Consider the following 16,373-nt stretch of genomic DNA (forward strand, 5'->3'; position numbering starts at 1 on the left):
AGAGTTATACTGGGCGGTCTGTAAGCTGTGGCAAGTTTCGCAAGAAGGTCAGAATTTGGGGTTCAATCAATGGTGGAAGAGCAATTGTTGGTGTGTGTAAAGTCGGGGTCGTGAAGGAGAATAGCTGGGCCATCACATTGATGGTACCTGCTCAGTCAGCTTCTCTGGCTCTTACACAAGGCAATAAATTAGTGTGACACTGATAGTAGTGCTTGTATATGAAGGATGGTCATTAATATCTCGACAGGAATATGCCTATTTGGGCTGCAGCCTGCCCAAATTGAAGCGTCAGCCAATATCATCCAAAACCACCACAGAGTCCTAATACAGAGTTCACAGCTTCAGCCATTGTTGGGTGCTGAATTGAGTTGAAAACTGCGTCGTGCATGTATGATTGCATGACTTGTGGCGCATGTGGTTCGACTCGCTCCCCGCACGCCACCAGCAAACAAAACCTCTGAATTGCTGGTCCACATGTCTCCTTATACAACTATACTTTTCTACAAACCTGTGCTCTCCGACGCGTGGATCCGGCTGTGCCACTTGAGACAAACTCACCTCAAAACAGGCAAGAAGCATCCCTTAAACAACCTGTGTGGTCAGAGGTTGCATGTAAACGACTTGACCAGCTGCACCGATGCGAGGCAACGAGGGGCAACCGACTTTTGTGATCTTTCCAAATATCCATCGTTGACATGATCACCGACGCCATCGTGGTGTCTAAACCCGGGGCACCCTTCCAGTACCAACAGCTCGAGCTCCACGATAACCTCCGGCCAGATGAGGTTCTCGTCCGCATCAAGGCCACCGGCGTATGTCGCACAGACCTCAATTTCTCAAAGGAGAAGACCATGCCGGAGCTGTTTCCAGCTGTCCTGGGCCACGAGGGTGCAGGTGTCGTTGAGCGCAAAGGATCAAATGTTACGAGATTCGTGAAAGGGGATCACGTCACCGTCGTCTTCAGCTCTTGTGGGGAGTGCAAGTACTGTCTGCGAAAGCAAACATCGTACTGCGATCTGTGGTTTCAGTACAACCTTGGAATTGGACGGCTGGACGGATCAAAAGTCTTTTCAAGCCTGAGTACTGGGAGACCCATCACGAGTCATTTCTACGGACAGAGCAGCTTCGCAAGACACATCCTGGTCTCTCAGAGCGGACTCGTGAAAGTTGACAGAGGCTTGTCCTTTGAGATGGCCGCGGCTCTAGGGTGTGGAGTCATGACGGGCGCTGGAGGTTAGCTTCTTTGACATGTCTATGCCCAGTGATGACCCGACTAACGTGACTAGCAATGTTGAACGTGCTCGATCCAACTCCGGACATGACAGTTGCCGTTGTAGGTGTCGGAGCCGTGGGCTTGTCCGCAATCATGGCATTGAAGATGCTCGAGACGCCGCCAAGGAAGATCATCGCCGTGGACATCGTCCCTGCGAGGTTAGAACTGGCTCGCTCATTTGGCGCAACCCACGGCGTCAATTCCCAAGTACGACCCGAGCTCATGAAAGTCCTCTTGGATATCACAAACGGGCGAGGTGTGGACGGTGCAATAGACACCACAGGAAAGCCCCAGGTGATCCAAGAACTGGTGCACAGTGCTGCAAGAAAGGGGAAGGTGGTGACAGTGGGTGTCGAAGATGTGTGTCCCTGGACTTCCTCAGCATTCATTGCACAAGCTGACGAAAATTCTCCTCCCAAGCTTTCGGCAGAACCGTCGTTGAACGTTTTCGAAATGGTGAATGCGGGCTGTACCTACATTGGCTGCAATCAGGGAGACTGCTATCCTCCAGAGTTTCTACCTAGACTGTTGGCCGCACACTACGAAGGGCTGTTTCCCTATGACCAACTAATCAAGACATATAGCGCCAAGGATATCGAGAAGGCTGCCCGCGATGTACTCAGTGGTGACACCGTCAAGGCGGTCTTGCTCTGGGACTGATCCCTAAATCGAGACTTAGAGTCGGCTCAAGCAGGCACACACTTAGAGAGCATGATATATACATTGACACGCGGTGATATCCTTTGGAACGAGAGATAATCATCTTGGATAATGAATGGAATGATCATACTACAAGTAAGGTGAGTATAAGGATCAGAGGTTGCTGCAAGAATGAACAAAGCATATCGCCACGAGGCTGACAAATGTGGAGGCAAGGCTGAACTCAGCCTCGGCGCGGGGAATTTGCAGCGTCCCGAATCTTCCAGCCTCATCCATCTCCCATATTATCAGCCTCATACTCTGCGCCCGTGACGAGTCCCCCCCTCCGCCTGCCGCAGTGGCAAGGGAACACCGTGAAAACCTCCATTACAGATTAGTCATAGTATCGTCTCTATATACGGTTTCGTCGCCGTCTCTCACAATGTCTGCCTCAACGAACCCCCCAGAGTCATCCTATACCGCCATGGACAAAGACGTCGAAGCCATCGGCGCCCACTGCGAATTCGCCTACTGCCACCAACTCGACTTCCTCCCCTTCCGGTGCGACTCATGTCACCACACCTACTGTCTCGACCACCGCAGCGAGACCGCCCACAAGTGTCCGCGGGCGGGCGAATGGGCAAGAAACAGACGGCTGAACAGCATCGGGAAAACGGGCGGCACCACCACAGCTGGAGGAGGGCAGGGTAAACCGAACCACGTCAACGCCACACAATGCGCCGAGACGACGTGCAAGACGTTTGTCAACACGTCCCAAAACCTGGGCGTGCACTGTCCGCAGTGCAACCGGACGTACTGCCTCAAACACCGGTTCCGCGAGGACCACGACTGCAAGAACCTCACCCCGCTGGGAGCACGGCCGATCGAGATCGCAATGCAGTCGAACAAGGAGAAGCTGCGGATCGGGTTCGGACGCCTCAAGACCTGGGGCAAGGAGCGGCAGGAGGCGTTGACGCCCAAGCCCGGCCCGACGAGCAAGGCTGCGCAGGTGGCCGCGCTCAACGCCCTGAAAAAGAACGCCAAGGGCGACGACAAGCTCCCGCCCGAGAAGCGCGTCTACCTCCACGTCGAGGCCGAGGCCGCCTCGACAACGGCGAAGCTGCCCAAGGCCGACCTCTTCTTCTCGCCCGACTGGTCGATCGGCAGGATGCTGGACGATGCGGCCAAGAGGCTGCAGGTCGCCAACGTGAACAACCGCGTCGAGACCGAGGAGCAGCGGTTACGGGTGTACCATGTCGAAGGCGGGCGGCTGTTGGAGTTCAGCGAAAAGATCGGGGCCTGTCTGGCCACGGGGAACACCGTGGTTTTGCTGAGAGGTGTTGGTCCCAAGGAAAATGCGAAGTGAATCGATACAGCAAGACATATTTCCACCACTTTGAAATCCATCTTATAATGTGCATAGCGACGGCGTTCACTGGGATATGGATGGGCATGAAGGGCGATTCAGCCCTACACAGGTCATGGCATAATGAGCGAAAATCTAGTTCGATCGAAGATCCAGGGAAAGAATTAACAAGAGTCTGGTGTCTAGACAATGCACAACAGGACATCTAGCCAACTTTGATCACAATACATAATAATACTGGGCCTCCTCGAAGTTTCTTTACAACATATGTTGAATATATCCCCAACTCCCGTTCCCGTTTCGTCGTAATCATACACTCATCTTCATCTTTATCCCTCCATGTGGTTTGTAACCTACAACTTCCAGCTCTTCGACTTTCCAGCCGTCCATGTCACCGCTTCCCCTATCGTCCCGTTTGATGTTGAGTGTCGGGAACTCACGTGGCTCGCGTAGTAACTGTTCTCTCAAAGCGTCGATATGATCAAGATACACATGCGCGTCGCCCATGGTATGAATCAGCTCTCCCGGCACAAGATCGCACGCGTGAGCTAGCATGTGCGTCAGTAGAGCGTATGAGGCAATGTTGAAGGGGACCCCGAGTCCCATGTCACAGGAGCGCTGGTATAGGACACAAGATAGATGTCCCTTTGCCTTCTGCTTCTCGCTGTTGGTCTCGTCTGAAGGATTGCTGAGCGACTTGAGAGCTGCTTCCCCTCGCGGTGCGTCAGGGTAACTGACGTAGAACTGCGCAAACATGTGGCAAGGCGGCAAAGCCATCTTGGACAAATCTGCTACATTCCACGCGCTCAGGATAATCCGCCTATCATATGGGTTGGTCTTCAATTTTCGCACCACCTCTTTGATCTGGTCCACTCCTTTGCCCGAGTAGTCAGCATGGCAGTCCTCGTATGCTGCACCAAAGTGCCGCCATTGAAATCCGTAGACAGGGCCGAGGTCTCCCTCCTCGCGGTCAACAAACCCCAACTTGTCGAGGAATTCCCGCGAGCCATTGCCGTCCCAAATGTGGATGCCTGCGTCAGAGAGAGGTTTCGATGTTGTGCAGCCTGATACAAACCACAACAACTCGGTCGTAACGGCACGTAGAAAGACACGTTTAGTGGTAAGGAGAGGGAGGATGGGGATTCTGTCCGCGGTCGGTGAAGTTGGGTCGGCTTGTGAGAGGCTGAAACGGAGTTGAGGAGGAGCAAAGAGCGACAGAGTTCCCGTTCCTGTTCGGTCCGGTCGATGTTCGCCACGGGACAGGATCTCTCGGATTAGATTGAGGTATTGATGTTCTTCGTGGGTTGTTGTCCTTGCTGGGACAGATTGGTCCACTGGTTCGGGAGATGGAATTGTTGCGGTGCCATTGGTTTGGGTCTTCAGGACATTGGCATTTTCACGCAGAAAGCCCAGAGAGTCACCAGGAGGAGACTGTTTGTCCGGTTCCACCGCAGAAGGTGCCATTCTGACCTGCAATTGACTGTGTATCAACGCTGTTGAGGACTCGAAAGGATGAACAATGAGAATAAAACACGAAAATACGCGACTCGACGCGTCCGATCAATGACGCAATCGTGCATTTGGACGCAGAGATCAATGTCACTTTCACTTCACCAGAAAACCAACTGTTCACTTGATCCATATTTCTATCCATACAACTGAGGCTCTACCTCCAGAATACCTCCCCATCCTAGCTAATCAATAGAGCAGAGTCCAACTTCCATCATCCGACTCCTCTTGGTCTCCCTCTTCGTATATCCTCTCCCATGTCTCACAGCTCTCTTCCTTCCAGTCATCCAGCACAACAGCCTCAAACAGGGGCCTACCACCAATTTCTTCTCCATGTGTTTCCAGCGAATCATCCCAGATCTTGCACAGGCTTGCATCGTGTTGTCTTCCTGATTCAAGGAGGTCTTCGATATGTTGAATTGGATTCTCGGCGAAATCCTTCAATAGCTCCAATGCTTTCGTTCGAATATGCTTTGTCGGTGGAAGAAGTGGGATAGGGTCGTCTTCAAACTCAACTGCATTGAACCAGGGCACCTTGCACTCTTGCTCAAATGCCCGCATCATCTCGCCGCGAAACTTTATTGATTCCATGACCGCCAAATGCCCCTTGCAGAATATCAGTCTGTCTGATTCTGTGACTGCCGTTCTCTCGCCGATGTTGACGAATTGCTTGTCCGCAGCTTCTTCAGTTCCAAGTCCTCGCTTGTTTGTGTCTTGGTGGCTTTTGTTGGCGTTTTGTCTGTTAGCAGGAGTCGCTGCAACATGTCGATTGTGGGCTTCAACTTGTCTATGTCTTCCTTCAGTGAGATGTGTATCAGTTGGGTTGGTAGATAACTGACCTGCAGTTGGCTCTGGTACTGGCAACAAGTCGACTAGCTCGGTGTCGTCGCCCACCTCAGTCAAGTAATTCTGCCCTTCTGCGTTTGTTCGGTCCAACTTGCGCAGGGCTCCCTTGGCCCAGAGCCCCCAGTGCCGCGTCGTCAGGATGCTGACGGTTGACGTGCGCCCATCCTCCGGAGGCGGGGTGACGACGATGACTGGTAGCTCTCTGGCTCCCGTCATCCTGAACAAGCTTGGTGGTAGACTGGTGTGATTGCTGATGGACACCGCGGCTATTTACAGTGAGGACTTGCACAAAGAACTTTGTCGTCGAGGTAAGTCGGCTTGACAATGCTATTTGTCTTGAGTTTGTGAACGACAAGGCTTTCGCGGTTTTTCAATATTTGTTTGTGGAGTGCTCTAAGGCATTGAACAAAGAGACCGCACCCTTGCGCGTCGCGGACTCCTCGCCTACACAGAGATTTTGGTTTTCTACCACGGCCTCCTGGGGCACATACATCCTTAGACAAGCTCAGATGCGGATGTTAAGCGCCATGGACCCATCCCTAACAAGCACAGTCGTCTTCTGGGAACCTCTTAGTGCCAAAGACGCGTGAGGTGCTGTGTCAGTCCCGACAAGAACAATGGCGGCATAGCACTCGCCTGAACAAAGATCCTGAAATTGTTCATTCAGCCGCTGCTTGTAAGGCATTGACAAAGACGCTCAAAATGCGCAAGCCGACAAAGACGAGGCTCAAACTCCTCGCATGGGAGGTATCAGCCTCGACCAGCCTCTACCAAACCCTACGAATGACGCTTTCTTCTCGAATCTCACTGTACAAATGAATCTCCTGTCAGTCCACTTGTTTTCTGCCTCGTTGCCTCCTTGCTCTAATGCGAAGCAGAGGCTCTTCAATGACTAGACGGCGCAGCAGTTCGCGATGTGGCATTTTCTACCAAGTTCTAACTTTCAGCAGAGTCTTTCCCTGAGATCAATGCTCGTGCAGGCGTCAACACATCCCAAAATTGGAGGATGCGTGCTATAGGAGGAGCGAACCTAATGAAAACTTGGTTCTCGTCAGATTATGAATTCCAAAGGAGATGCTTGCCCCAATCTTGCTCCTTGTTTACAAGAGCCAAGAGACGACCAAGCCCCTGAAGGGCTCCAATCCCGCACCCAAGTCAACGACGCGACAGCCTGGAGACCCTTTTCTCATTGCCTGTCACACTACTGTCGGATTCTTGCTTATCTTGCTCCCGATCGATGGCAATCAGAAGCTCGTCGGTGACCTTCCGTGCAACGACATATGTGTCTTGTTCACGCCCGGTGCTTTGTAGCGCAGACGAGTACTTCTTGTGAGAACAGCAGAAAAGATTACTGAGAAACTGCCAGGTATTTGCGGGCGGCGCCTCAAAGGGGTTTCCATTTTCGAATGCTGTGCGAATGGTCGGGGAGATCTCATGCGCAGGCTTCAGGCGTGCCGCCCAGTGAGCGTACAGCAAGCACAAGATCGAACTGATCACGAGGCCGGACACAACGGACGTGAACATGACGATGGTCCAGGGTTCTGATCTCACGCGGAAGGATACGTGGGCGAAAGATGCCGTCGTGGTCAAGTCGTTAAGAAGGATTGACTTGTCGATCTCTTGCAACAGCAGCGTCCCGAACTGGATGGGAATTGTCAGGACGCCTTCCAAAATATCCCGTTGGCCATTAACCCAGCTTGGGTAGCTATTGTTGAGGAAAAGCTCGGCCGCAGTGATCTCAGCCTGGACGCAGTACACTGAGGCGAGGTAGGCGAGATCCGACCATGCTTGACCTGAGTTGAACTCTAGCAGGGCCGTTTCAATGTCCTGAAGGATGGTGGTCAATTGCGGATACATGATCAGGAAAAGCTTTTGCAAGTCGGCCACCGATTCTTCGTCACTCGCCACCTTCGCGGGTCCTAATGATTCAATACCCAGAATCGAAAAGTTGGCCCGATCGTATGCGACAGTCGATGTGCGCTGGTAGATGTTCATGGCGACGGATGCTTGGAGGTGCTCTGTCCATGATACGTCAGATTGACAGGCGCCGTTGCTCATCAAGTCAAAAGGGCAGATTGCAAAGCCTGCAACATCATCAATGTATCAGTGTTGCTCAAATTAGCTCCATGTCCGCTTTACTGACCACTGAATATCGTGTCATTGCGACCCGCCACACACGCATAAAGGGCTGAAATGGGCAGACCATAGATCTGACAGTCCACATCCGTCTTGAAGGTATAGTTCTGGGGTGAGAACTCTATTTGGTATCCCGGGGCGTCATGGACAATGATGACTGGGTCATCGGGCTGGTTCCCGTCAAATAGAGACGTCCCATCAGCCCTGAGGACAAGTTCCAAACCTCCAGGCAGGAACAAAGACTTGCAATCGGCCCCACGGCAATCTGGAGATATCGGAGCAACGCTGACAACAAATTTGGGATCAGTGAGGATGCTGTTCGTCGAGCTGATAAGCATTGTGTTTATGCTTGCTTCTTGGAAGGTGGGCTGTTGGCCACCGTAGCTGGCCTTTTCCAGCGCTTCGACCGACACGCGGAGAGGAGCAATCCCGCCAACCACAGGGACCGTTTGGCTGGGGTAGAAGACGTCTTTATACGATATGCCACCTGGAGAGATTGGGAATCAGCCGTCATGTCAGGTAAGGGAAGTAGAGTCGATGACTTACTGAGAAGTGGCAGGCCGATGACCCAGCCGCCGACCATGAGAGCGAGCCTGTTTGAATTTGTCAGACTACTCAAAATCACCATACGGGGGTTGATATCTGCATGTCTGCCACGAGGTGCTGTACCTGAGAATGCCCCACAGCTGGTGTCCTCCATAAGTCCAGAGCAGCGAAGCCACGCTTTCTAATCCCGCATCTTGTTTCGTGACCAGAAATGTCCTGAGAGGAGCTCCTCGCCCGCCAGATATCACCGCCCAACAAACAGCGTCGAAGGTCGCTTGGATCATACATCCAGCCAAATACACAGCCAGATGAGAGGCAAAATTGACCACAGCAACGGTGATTCTAGGCGAAAAGTCGTAGAAACGCCAGACGGGACTGGGGCTGATGAAGACTGCATAGGCGAAAGAAACAGTCCAGCCACAAAATGCCGCCGTCGCAAGAACCCACAGCCATGCCTTGGTCAACTTTGGGGAGCTTGATTGCAGGACCGAGAAGATGCGTATAATCTGTCCGTCGTTGACTAGGGCGGTCGAGTCGACAAAAGCATCTACCTTGCCTGTTGCCAGTCCCGGTTCCTCATCTTGGACGAGACTTTGTTTGTCTTCGTTCGGCGTGTGTCTGGGATTGCTCATGTTACGGTGGAAACTGTGTAACGGCCGCAGTTCTTTGTATTAGGATACCCGTATGTCCGCCCGGACTCCTGTAATCGAGAGAGTAGAAAGACATACTTCGCGCTCAGGCTGAGGCAGGTCATTGCATATATGTATGGACAAAGTGCCCAAAAGTACCGACCTGGAGAAGTTCCGCTCTCCTGGTCGCTTATAGGGCACATGTTTACCAATGGGAAGTAGCCACGCACTCGTCACATACATAACAGCCCCCACCAGTTGGAAGGAAACCGAGCGATTGTGTGTGGACTGAGGCTGAGGGCTGAGAACCGTTGCTATTGCTACTGTGCAGTCTGTTGCCTGCGGTCTAGACGGACGGTGGCGCATTTGGTGGCCAGTTTCTTCTGCTAGTGGTGGTGGATGGCATTGTAATTGCATGGCTCTCATTCATCACAGGATTAGGCTGTCGGACTGAACAGCTGCATACTCGAAGGTGGTCGGGCGCAGTTTAGGCTGATGTGGGAAAGATAACCATTGGGTTGGCAGTGGCTTGACGTAAAACAAGTGCGAGTTGCTACCTGTGTGGCCCTTGTACTGGAAGGAAATGCTTCGCCTAAGCAGACACTACTCGGAAACAATGGCTTTACGAGGGACGAGTGGATGGACGGTTTTCATCTCGAGCCCTCCATCCTGCGAGATGGAGTGTTGGCATAGGATAGTGCCGCTTCTTAGAACGACAAGGCATCCGCTTGTCAGAAAGATAAATATAACGAACGGTTGTGCAGTTGTTTTTTCCTGCAATTTGCAGGCTTTTCCATCCACCCTCTTTACAGCTTTGATTCTGGCCTGATCTGCAAATCATGTCGGCTGAGGTCCTTCACACTCGTCTTGCCCATATTGCCCAGCATGTTGTCAGTGTCAGCAAGCAAACACTTGAGGACATGCTCTACCCCTTCTTGTCCCGCGATGGCGAGACCATACATGAAAGGTCTGCCAATGCACACGGCTTTTGCGCCCAGTGCTAGTGCTTTCAACACATCGCTCCCGGTGCGGACACCGCTGTCAAATATCAGAGTCAGATTTGATCTTTTGACCCTTTCATCGGCGGCGATCTCGGCCAGAGCATCGAGAGACGCAATGGCGCCATCACACTGTCGGCCACCGTGGTTGCTTACGATGATACCATCCATCCCGTAATCAATAGCTCTGTGAGCGTCGTCGACAGTCTGGATCCCTTTGAGGACAATCGGTCCATCCCACAGCTTTTTCAAGATCTCCAGATGCTTCCACTCTCTGTAGGTCCCGGAGTTCAAGACATCCAGCCAAGCTCTCGACTTTTGTAGTAGAGACACGTTTGTCAGCACCCGTACCGCTCCGTAGGCTGAACCCGGTCTCTTCATCATTGCCCAGAGCTCGGCCAATTTCTCTCCATAACCTCTTGTATCGTTCTTCTGAATCTGCTCGTATCTGCGATTGAAGACCGGGTCAGAGTGTCCGATCTGACAGCCGTCACCCCAGATAAAAGGCAGGTATGCGGTGTCAAGGTCGGTTGGCCTCCAGGCTAGATTAAAGGTGTCCAAGGTGACGACGAGGACTTTATATCCGTTGGCTTTCGCTCGGTTCAGCAGGCTGACAGTGACTTCTTCCCATTGAGGCCTGGGCCAGTAAAGTTGATACCAACGGTCGCCGTTGCCATTAGCAGCCGCCACTTGTTCGATGGTTCTCGTGGCAGCTGAGGAGAGAATCATAGGTATGCCGACCTTCTGACAAGCTTTTGCGGTGGCTTCCTCAGCATCTTCATGCATAATATTCTGCACCCCAACCGGGGCTACGAGAAGTGGGCTGTTATACTTGGTCCCGAATAGCTCAACACTGACGTCGCGACGAGTGGCATTGACAAGCATGTGAGGCCGGATCCGGTACCGGTCGAATGCAGAAATGTTGGCAGCATGAGTGGTGCCGCTGCTCGCCGACCCGTAGACATAGCCGAAATTTTCAGCTGGGACTTTTGATCGGGCGAGAGACTCCCATTCAGACGGCTTGGTCGAGAAGATAGGAGCCCGTAAAGAGCTATAGATTTCTCGCTGGTAGGCCGAATAGTTGTTTGGATCAGGCTCTGTGTAGGACTGATTCAACCTCGCGGCTTCAGTCTTGTTGGCCATGATTGCTCAAGAGCTCCGCACCACCGACACTCGGCTCGTCCCTGCACAAGAAAGATATGGGAAATGGGACGAATATAAAAACACAATCCTCTGATTACTGTCCTTCTCAAGCCGTGGATAACGTAACATCAACTGTCAGTAAACACCTTTGACGGCTAAATGTTCATTGATGCCGAGGCTCAACTTTGACCCTTGTTAGGTGCTTGTGCTCTGTGAGGTTAGGGCAAGCTTCAGCCTTGCGATTGGTCAATTGGCGAGGATGCTGAGGTAACAATTGTCCAGCTGTTTTGGGCATAGTGGAGTATGAGGCGAGATCTCCTAACTTGATGACGTCGCGTCTTGGAGCAATGATCAAACCTCCCGTCGAGGCTGGCTGTACAACCCTGATTTCCAAGTTTCTCTGGTTCACTTCTCGCAGAAGATAGCTTTGGGACGAGGGATCTCTTTATCGAGGCTCTCTGCTTAGGCAAGCCCTTTCCCTGTTCTGCCAGATACAAATTTCTCTACCTACAGATTCGCCTCCAGCATGGCTTCCAAGGTGCTCCAGACCAATTTCGATGTGGACTATGTCATTAGCTATCGAGTGCCCAGCGACGGTACAACCTCCACCACTCTCCACTCCACAGGTGCTGATACTGACACTGAGCAGACAAAGTAGCTGGCGTTAATCAGTTCAAGAAGCTCATTCGAGCTCTCACCGAGACTGGATTGACCACCGAAGTACGACGCGGCGACGAAACCTCCTTGCTGGTCTTCGTCAAGGCCGCCGACGAAAAGATATTCGCGGACGTGGTTTACCGGTCGAGGATAAAAGACTGGCTACATGGGGTTCGACAACTCCAACCAAGCAATGACCCAGCACAAACTCTGATCTCAGAGCCCCTCACCGCTGCTGAGCGTCATCGACACATTCACCACATGATATGCTGTCCACGCGAAGATGGAGGAGCAGGGATCACACCTAAGCATGGCGAATGGAAGAATGTTGAAGCCGTGTTCCCCTTGCACGACCATGTCAAAAACAAGGCATGGTTGACCGAGTTCACACGCAAGACATTTCTGACACCAGATGATTTGGACGAGATCCGGAACACTCTGGGCGAGAAGGTCCGTCCTTTCCAGACTCCTGCCATAGACCTGCGAATTTACTGATGAGAATAGATCGGCTACTACTATGCATTCCTACAATCCTACTTCTCCTTCATGATCTTCCCTGCGGCCTTCGGTTTCTCCTGCTGGGTCCTTCTCGGCAGTTACTCACCCATCTATGCAATTGTCAACGGTCTGTGGTGTGTCATATTTGTGGAATACTGGAAACGCCAGGAACAAGAGTTGGCTATTCGATGGAACGTCAAGAGGGTTTCTTCCATCGAGGACAAACGCAGAGAATTTGTACCAGAAAAAATCACCACAGATCCTGTCACAGGAGAAAAGGTTGCCTACTTCCCAGCAGTGAAGCGACTACAGAGACAACTCCTCCAGATCCCCTTGGCAGCCCTGTGCGTGATTGCTCTCGGCGCTGTCATTTGCACCTGCTACGCCATCGAAATATTCATCTCCGAGGTCTACGACGGCCCTCTAAAGTCCATCCTTGTCTTCCTCCCGACCATTCTCCTCACCCTTGCGGTCCCCACCATCAGCAATTTCCTGACTGGATTTGCCGAAAAGCTCACTTTCTATGAAAACTACGAAACGCAAGAGGCCCACGACAAGGCCATGATTTCCAAGGTTTTCGTCATCAACTTTATCACCTCATACACGGCTATCTTCTTGACTTCTTTCGTGTATGTCCCCTTTGCCTCTATCTTGGTGCCTTATCTGGATATCTTTGGCTTGACGGTTCTACCATTTGCCGAGGACGAAAAGCAGCTTCAGACTCCATCTCCAGCAGCCTTCAGCATCAACCCGAACCGTCTACGCAACCAGATGATCTATTTCGCAGTGACGGCCCAGGTCGTCAATTTCGCTATGGAGACAATCATGCCAGTTGTCACACAGAGAGGAACCAAGAAATTCAATGAAATCAAATCCCAGCGTGCAGAAAAACACGGTGGAACCACGCCCTCTGTCGCTGACCACGATCCGCCCGAGGAGAAAGAATTCCTCACTCGAGTTCGGGAAGAGGCTGCTTTGCCCGAGTATGACGTGACCTCGGATCTGCGGGAGATGTGCATGCAGTTTGGCTACCTCTCGCTCTTCAGTGTGATATGGCCACTTACACCCGTCTCCTATTTTATCAATAATTGGATTGAATTGAGGGGAGACACCTTCAAATTGACAGTCGAGTGCCGACGACCTAATCCTGCCCGAGCAGATTCCATTGGACCTTGGCTTGACAGCCTTGAATTCCTCGCATGGCTCGGCAGCATCACCTCTGCTGCCTTGGTGTACATGTTCTCGGACGGCGACGGACACGGACCGGACGGCAGACCACACGCCATCAAACTCTGGGCACTCCTGCTTAGCGTTTTTGTCTCTGAGCATACCTTCCTTGTGGTCCGACTACTTGTTAGGACAGCGATCAGTAAGCTCGATTCCGCGGCTATGCGCAAGGAACGCAGCGAACGCTTCATGGTGCGGCGCAAGTACCTCGAAGAAGCCGGATTAGGTCATGCCGTCAAACCCCTTGCCTCACCGCCTAACAGTCCCCTGATGACGGAATCGGGAGAACACGCATTTGCTAGCATCACCAGGGAGAGTCTTGAAGAAGACGCGAGGAGGCAGAGCGTATCTACTGCTAACACGACGGATAGCGCGAGCGAGAGGTTTTGGTCGCGGCAGCGGAACTGGGCCGAGTGCGAGAGGGTTGGTCTGGCCATGATTGACTTGATGGACCTAGGGACGAGCGCTGGAAAGAAGGCACAGTGATTATATGGAACGTAACAAGGGGTTTCAGCAACCAAGTTGACGGCACTGTCTGTCTTCGCGTTCTAGTGTATTGACAAGTTAACAAGATGGTGGCAAGGTTGTATTTGGGTGGACTTGGAACAGTGATGAGGGATCAAAAATTCTGCCGGAACGGGGGCCGTACATACGAGACATGAATTATGACACACGAGGAGAGGTTTAGATACTGTAGATGATGCTTGTTCTCCGACACCCACCACCCCCCCCCCCCTCCCTCTGGCTGAGTTGGCGGTGTCGGTACTTGAATGTGGTGGAGTGAGTTCAGCCTCGCCATCATCCCACGCTCTGTCCAAATACGGTTAGTGTCCCCAACAATGTCTGCTGGCTGTCTGAATTAGGCTTAGTGGATATTTGACTCACCACCATCTCACCGACATGCATTTACATCTCATCAAATATCCTCCTATTAACAACCAACCTTATCGTATCATGTCTTGCCGACTGTCGCCACCGTATCATTGCTTCTGGAACTTCTGACCGCTCCTTCTTCCTCTAAAATCCGCCCGTCACCTCCGCACCTGATTGAGTTTCGAACCGATCCTTCCTCCGATCTGGACTCTGGATGTCATTGCCAGGAACACCCCCCAGTCGTCGATTGAACTTTCTACAATGTCGATCGAACCCCAGGCGCTATCAGCTTGCTTGCCACTATCTCTACTCGATGTCCTTTCCAACTCCATCATCCTAGACAACACCTTGCCATATCTGCCTCTCTCATCACTCATCGCCCTGGCAAGAACATGCCGCGCTTTGCGAGAGCTATTGCTTCGCACAGCGACCGTCTTCCGATATGTTGACCTCTCAAAGTGTAGAGGGGCATATGTTCCCCCCAATCTCCTGACGAGAATCGACTCCGGTGGCCATTCCTGGCGAGCAGAACGAATGGACGAGAATCTGACCGAAGACGAATTTTATGCCGGTCCACTCCGCGGTGTCCTGGCGAGACTGGGTAAGATGAAGGTTCTTCAGAACGTCCAGACATTGGTCCTCGATGATCTAGCCTCGGTCACCGTGGACCTGATCAACGACATCGCCACTAGGAACGAATACAACGTTCGCCTCCTCAGTATACGGCGATGTCTGAACGTCAATCAATTCAAACTACAGCAGCTTCTCTGCCATCTTTGCCGACCAAGCAGACCTGAAGGAACTCCTCGATTACAGGGACTATATGTCTTCACGCCTCCACCATCGCATGTCCAGACAAATGATGTCGACTTCAGTCCTGATTTCCACTACAATTTCGACACCATGGGCGCATTGGACTGGAACAGCCTTCTGCGGCCAGAGCGGACTAACCTCAACGGAACAGCCAGGTCACGCGACGTGGAACCCTGGTATGCGCCATCGGGTCACGTCATAACTCAAGGCCGTGTGACACGAACGTCATGGGAGGAGACCTTACAAACGTGCCGAGGCATCATCAGCTTCGATGCTGTGTTATGCACCCATATGCACGCCGACATGGCACCTGTTCTTCATCCAGCATCAAGAGAACACCTCACGGAAAACAAACCCGGCATCCCTCCGCTGGCCACTGTGGCTCTCGGGCCGGCAGGATGTGCAAGCTGTGGTCGAGCCCCTCGCGGTGCACCTGTTTGGGGCAAGAGTGATCTTCGCGAGTTCCCACTCCTCTGGCCTCCGCCGCATACTGGGAAGCTGATTGACGCTGTGCGACCTCCATTGCGCCTCACCGAAGACGGAGAGATTCTGCCCCAGCGACTTATCGTTTCCTGCAAATGGTGCCTGGCTAATCGACATTGCGACAGCTGTCATCAGTGGTGGTGCGCTGATTGCTACAATCCTGAAAGGGCGAAAAGATTCGCTAGCCCAGAAAGACTGGCACCCGCAGCAGACATTGCCGCGGCTTCGGAAGCTGATCGAGGGACGGGTCAGACTACTACGAACGGAGCATCCTCTACTGGTCATCTTCTCAAGGTATTTGCCGGTCGTTGTGTTGAAAACTGCCCTGCTAGCAGACGGGCGGTTGTGGCCAGAGGCGGCGAGGCTGGGGGATAAAACCAAGGAACGCATCAAGGACAAGAAGACCACCATTTGGAAACAAGATCGACTGGAGGGTTTTCCGAAACCGAGATTGAGCCATTGTTTCTTCCCCAAGCCACCATCGAGGCGAGTATACAGATATGTGTACATACATACCGCCGACCGGACGCTTCTTCTTCCGCCGCCACTGCCGCCGCCGCCTACAGCCCGCAAATTACACCTTTACCCATCCATCCACATCGACCCCGTCCTCTCCGTCCTCTCCTCCAATCGTTTTCTGACGTACCTGTCGTTTGCTAACGCGTTTCATCATTCCTCTTCCCCTTACAGCGCCATCGACATCACGCACATCCCGTACAACTCCAACCCGGCGAAGC

At 52.4% G+C, this 16,373-nt stretch overlaps 8 protein-coding genes across 8 annotated transcripts; 4 read left to right on the forward strand and 4 right to left on the reverse strand.

Annotated features, from left to right (window-relative positions):
• Positions 1-695: 695 nt before the first annotated feature.
• On the forward strand, positions 696-1,933 carry Z517_00647 (uncharacterized protein; the record flags this gene model as incomplete). The annotated part of the gene is made up of 2 exons (XM_013433611.1): positions 696-1,233; positions 1,287-1,933. The coding sequence occupies 2 exons, from the start codon at positions 696-698 to the stop codon at positions 1,931-1,933; spliced, it is 1,185 nt and encodes a 394-aa protein (XP_013289065.1).
• Positions 1,934-2,354: 421 nt separating this feature from the next.
• Positions 2,355-3,278, forward strand: Z517_00648 (uncharacterized protein; the record flags this gene model as incomplete). The annotated part of the gene is made up of 1 exon (XM_013433612.1): positions 2,355-3,278. One exon carries the CDS (start codon positions 2,355-2,357, stop codon positions 3,276-3,278), a length of 924 nt encoding a protein of 307 aa, XP_013289066.1.
• A 309-nt stretch (positions 3,279-3,587) lies between these two features.
• Positions 3,588-4,742, reverse strand: Z517_00649 (thymidylate synthase; the record flags this gene model as incomplete). Its single annotated transcript, XM_013433613.1, has 1 exon — positions 3,588-4,742. One exon carries the CDS (start codon positions 4,740-4,742, stop codon positions 3,588-3,590), a length of 1,155 nt encoding a protein of 384 aa, XP_013289067.1.
• A 234-nt stretch (positions 4,743-4,976) lies between these two features.
• On the reverse strand, positions 4,977-5,849 carry Z517_00650 (uncharacterized protein; the record flags this gene model as incomplete). The annotated part of the gene is made up of 1 exon (XM_013433614.1): positions 4,977-5,849. One exon carries the CDS (start codon positions 5,847-5,849, stop codon positions 4,977-4,979), a length of 873 nt encoding a protein of 290 aa, XP_013289068.1.
• A 939-nt stretch (positions 5,850-6,788) lies between these two features.
• Positions 6,789-8,947, reverse strand: Z517_00651 (uncharacterized protein; the record flags this gene model as incomplete). The annotated part of the gene is made up of 4 exons (XM_013433615.1): positions 6,789-7,717; positions 7,777-8,256; positions 8,316-8,362; positions 8,439-8,947. 4 exons carry the CDS (start codon positions 8,945-8,947, stop codon positions 6,789-6,791), a joined length of 1,965 nt encoding a protein of 654 aa, XP_013289069.1.
• Positions 8,948-9,750: 803 nt separating this feature from the next.
• Z517_00652 (uncharacterized protein) lies at positions 9,751-11,085 on the reverse strand (the record flags this gene model as incomplete). Its single annotated transcript, XM_013433616.1, has 1 exon — positions 9,751-11,085. One exon carries the CDS (start codon positions 11,083-11,085, stop codon positions 9,751-9,753), a length of 1,335 nt encoding a protein of 444 aa, XP_013289070.1.
• Positions 11,086-11,611: 526 nt separating this feature from the next.
• Positions 11,612-13,953, forward strand: Z517_00653 (uncharacterized protein; the record flags this gene model as incomplete). Its single annotated transcript, XM_013433617.1, has 3 exons — positions 11,612-11,681; positions 11,735-12,192; positions 12,247-13,953. 3 exons carry the CDS (start codon positions 11,612-11,614, stop codon positions 13,951-13,953), a joined length of 2,235 nt encoding a protein of 744 aa, XP_013289071.1.
• Positions 13,954-14,601: 648 nt separating this feature from the next.
• Positions 14,602-16,011, forward strand: Z517_00654 (uncharacterized protein; the record flags this gene model as incomplete). The annotated part of the gene is made up of 1 exon (XM_013433618.1): positions 14,602-16,011. One exon carries the CDS (start codon positions 14,602-14,604, stop codon positions 16,009-16,011), a length of 1,410 nt encoding a protein of 469 aa, XP_013289072.1.
• Between the last annotated feature and the right edge of the window lie 362 nt (positions 16,012-16,373).

This window comes from Fonsecaea pedrosoi (assembly GCF_000835455.1).
Source record: "Fonsecaea pedrosoi CBS 271.37 unplaced genomic scaffold supercont1.1, whole genome shotgun sequence".
Lineage (NCBI taxonomy): Eukaryota > Fungi > Ascomycota > Eurotiomycetes > Chaetothyriales > Herpotrichiellaceae > Fonsecaea > Fonsecaea pedrosoi.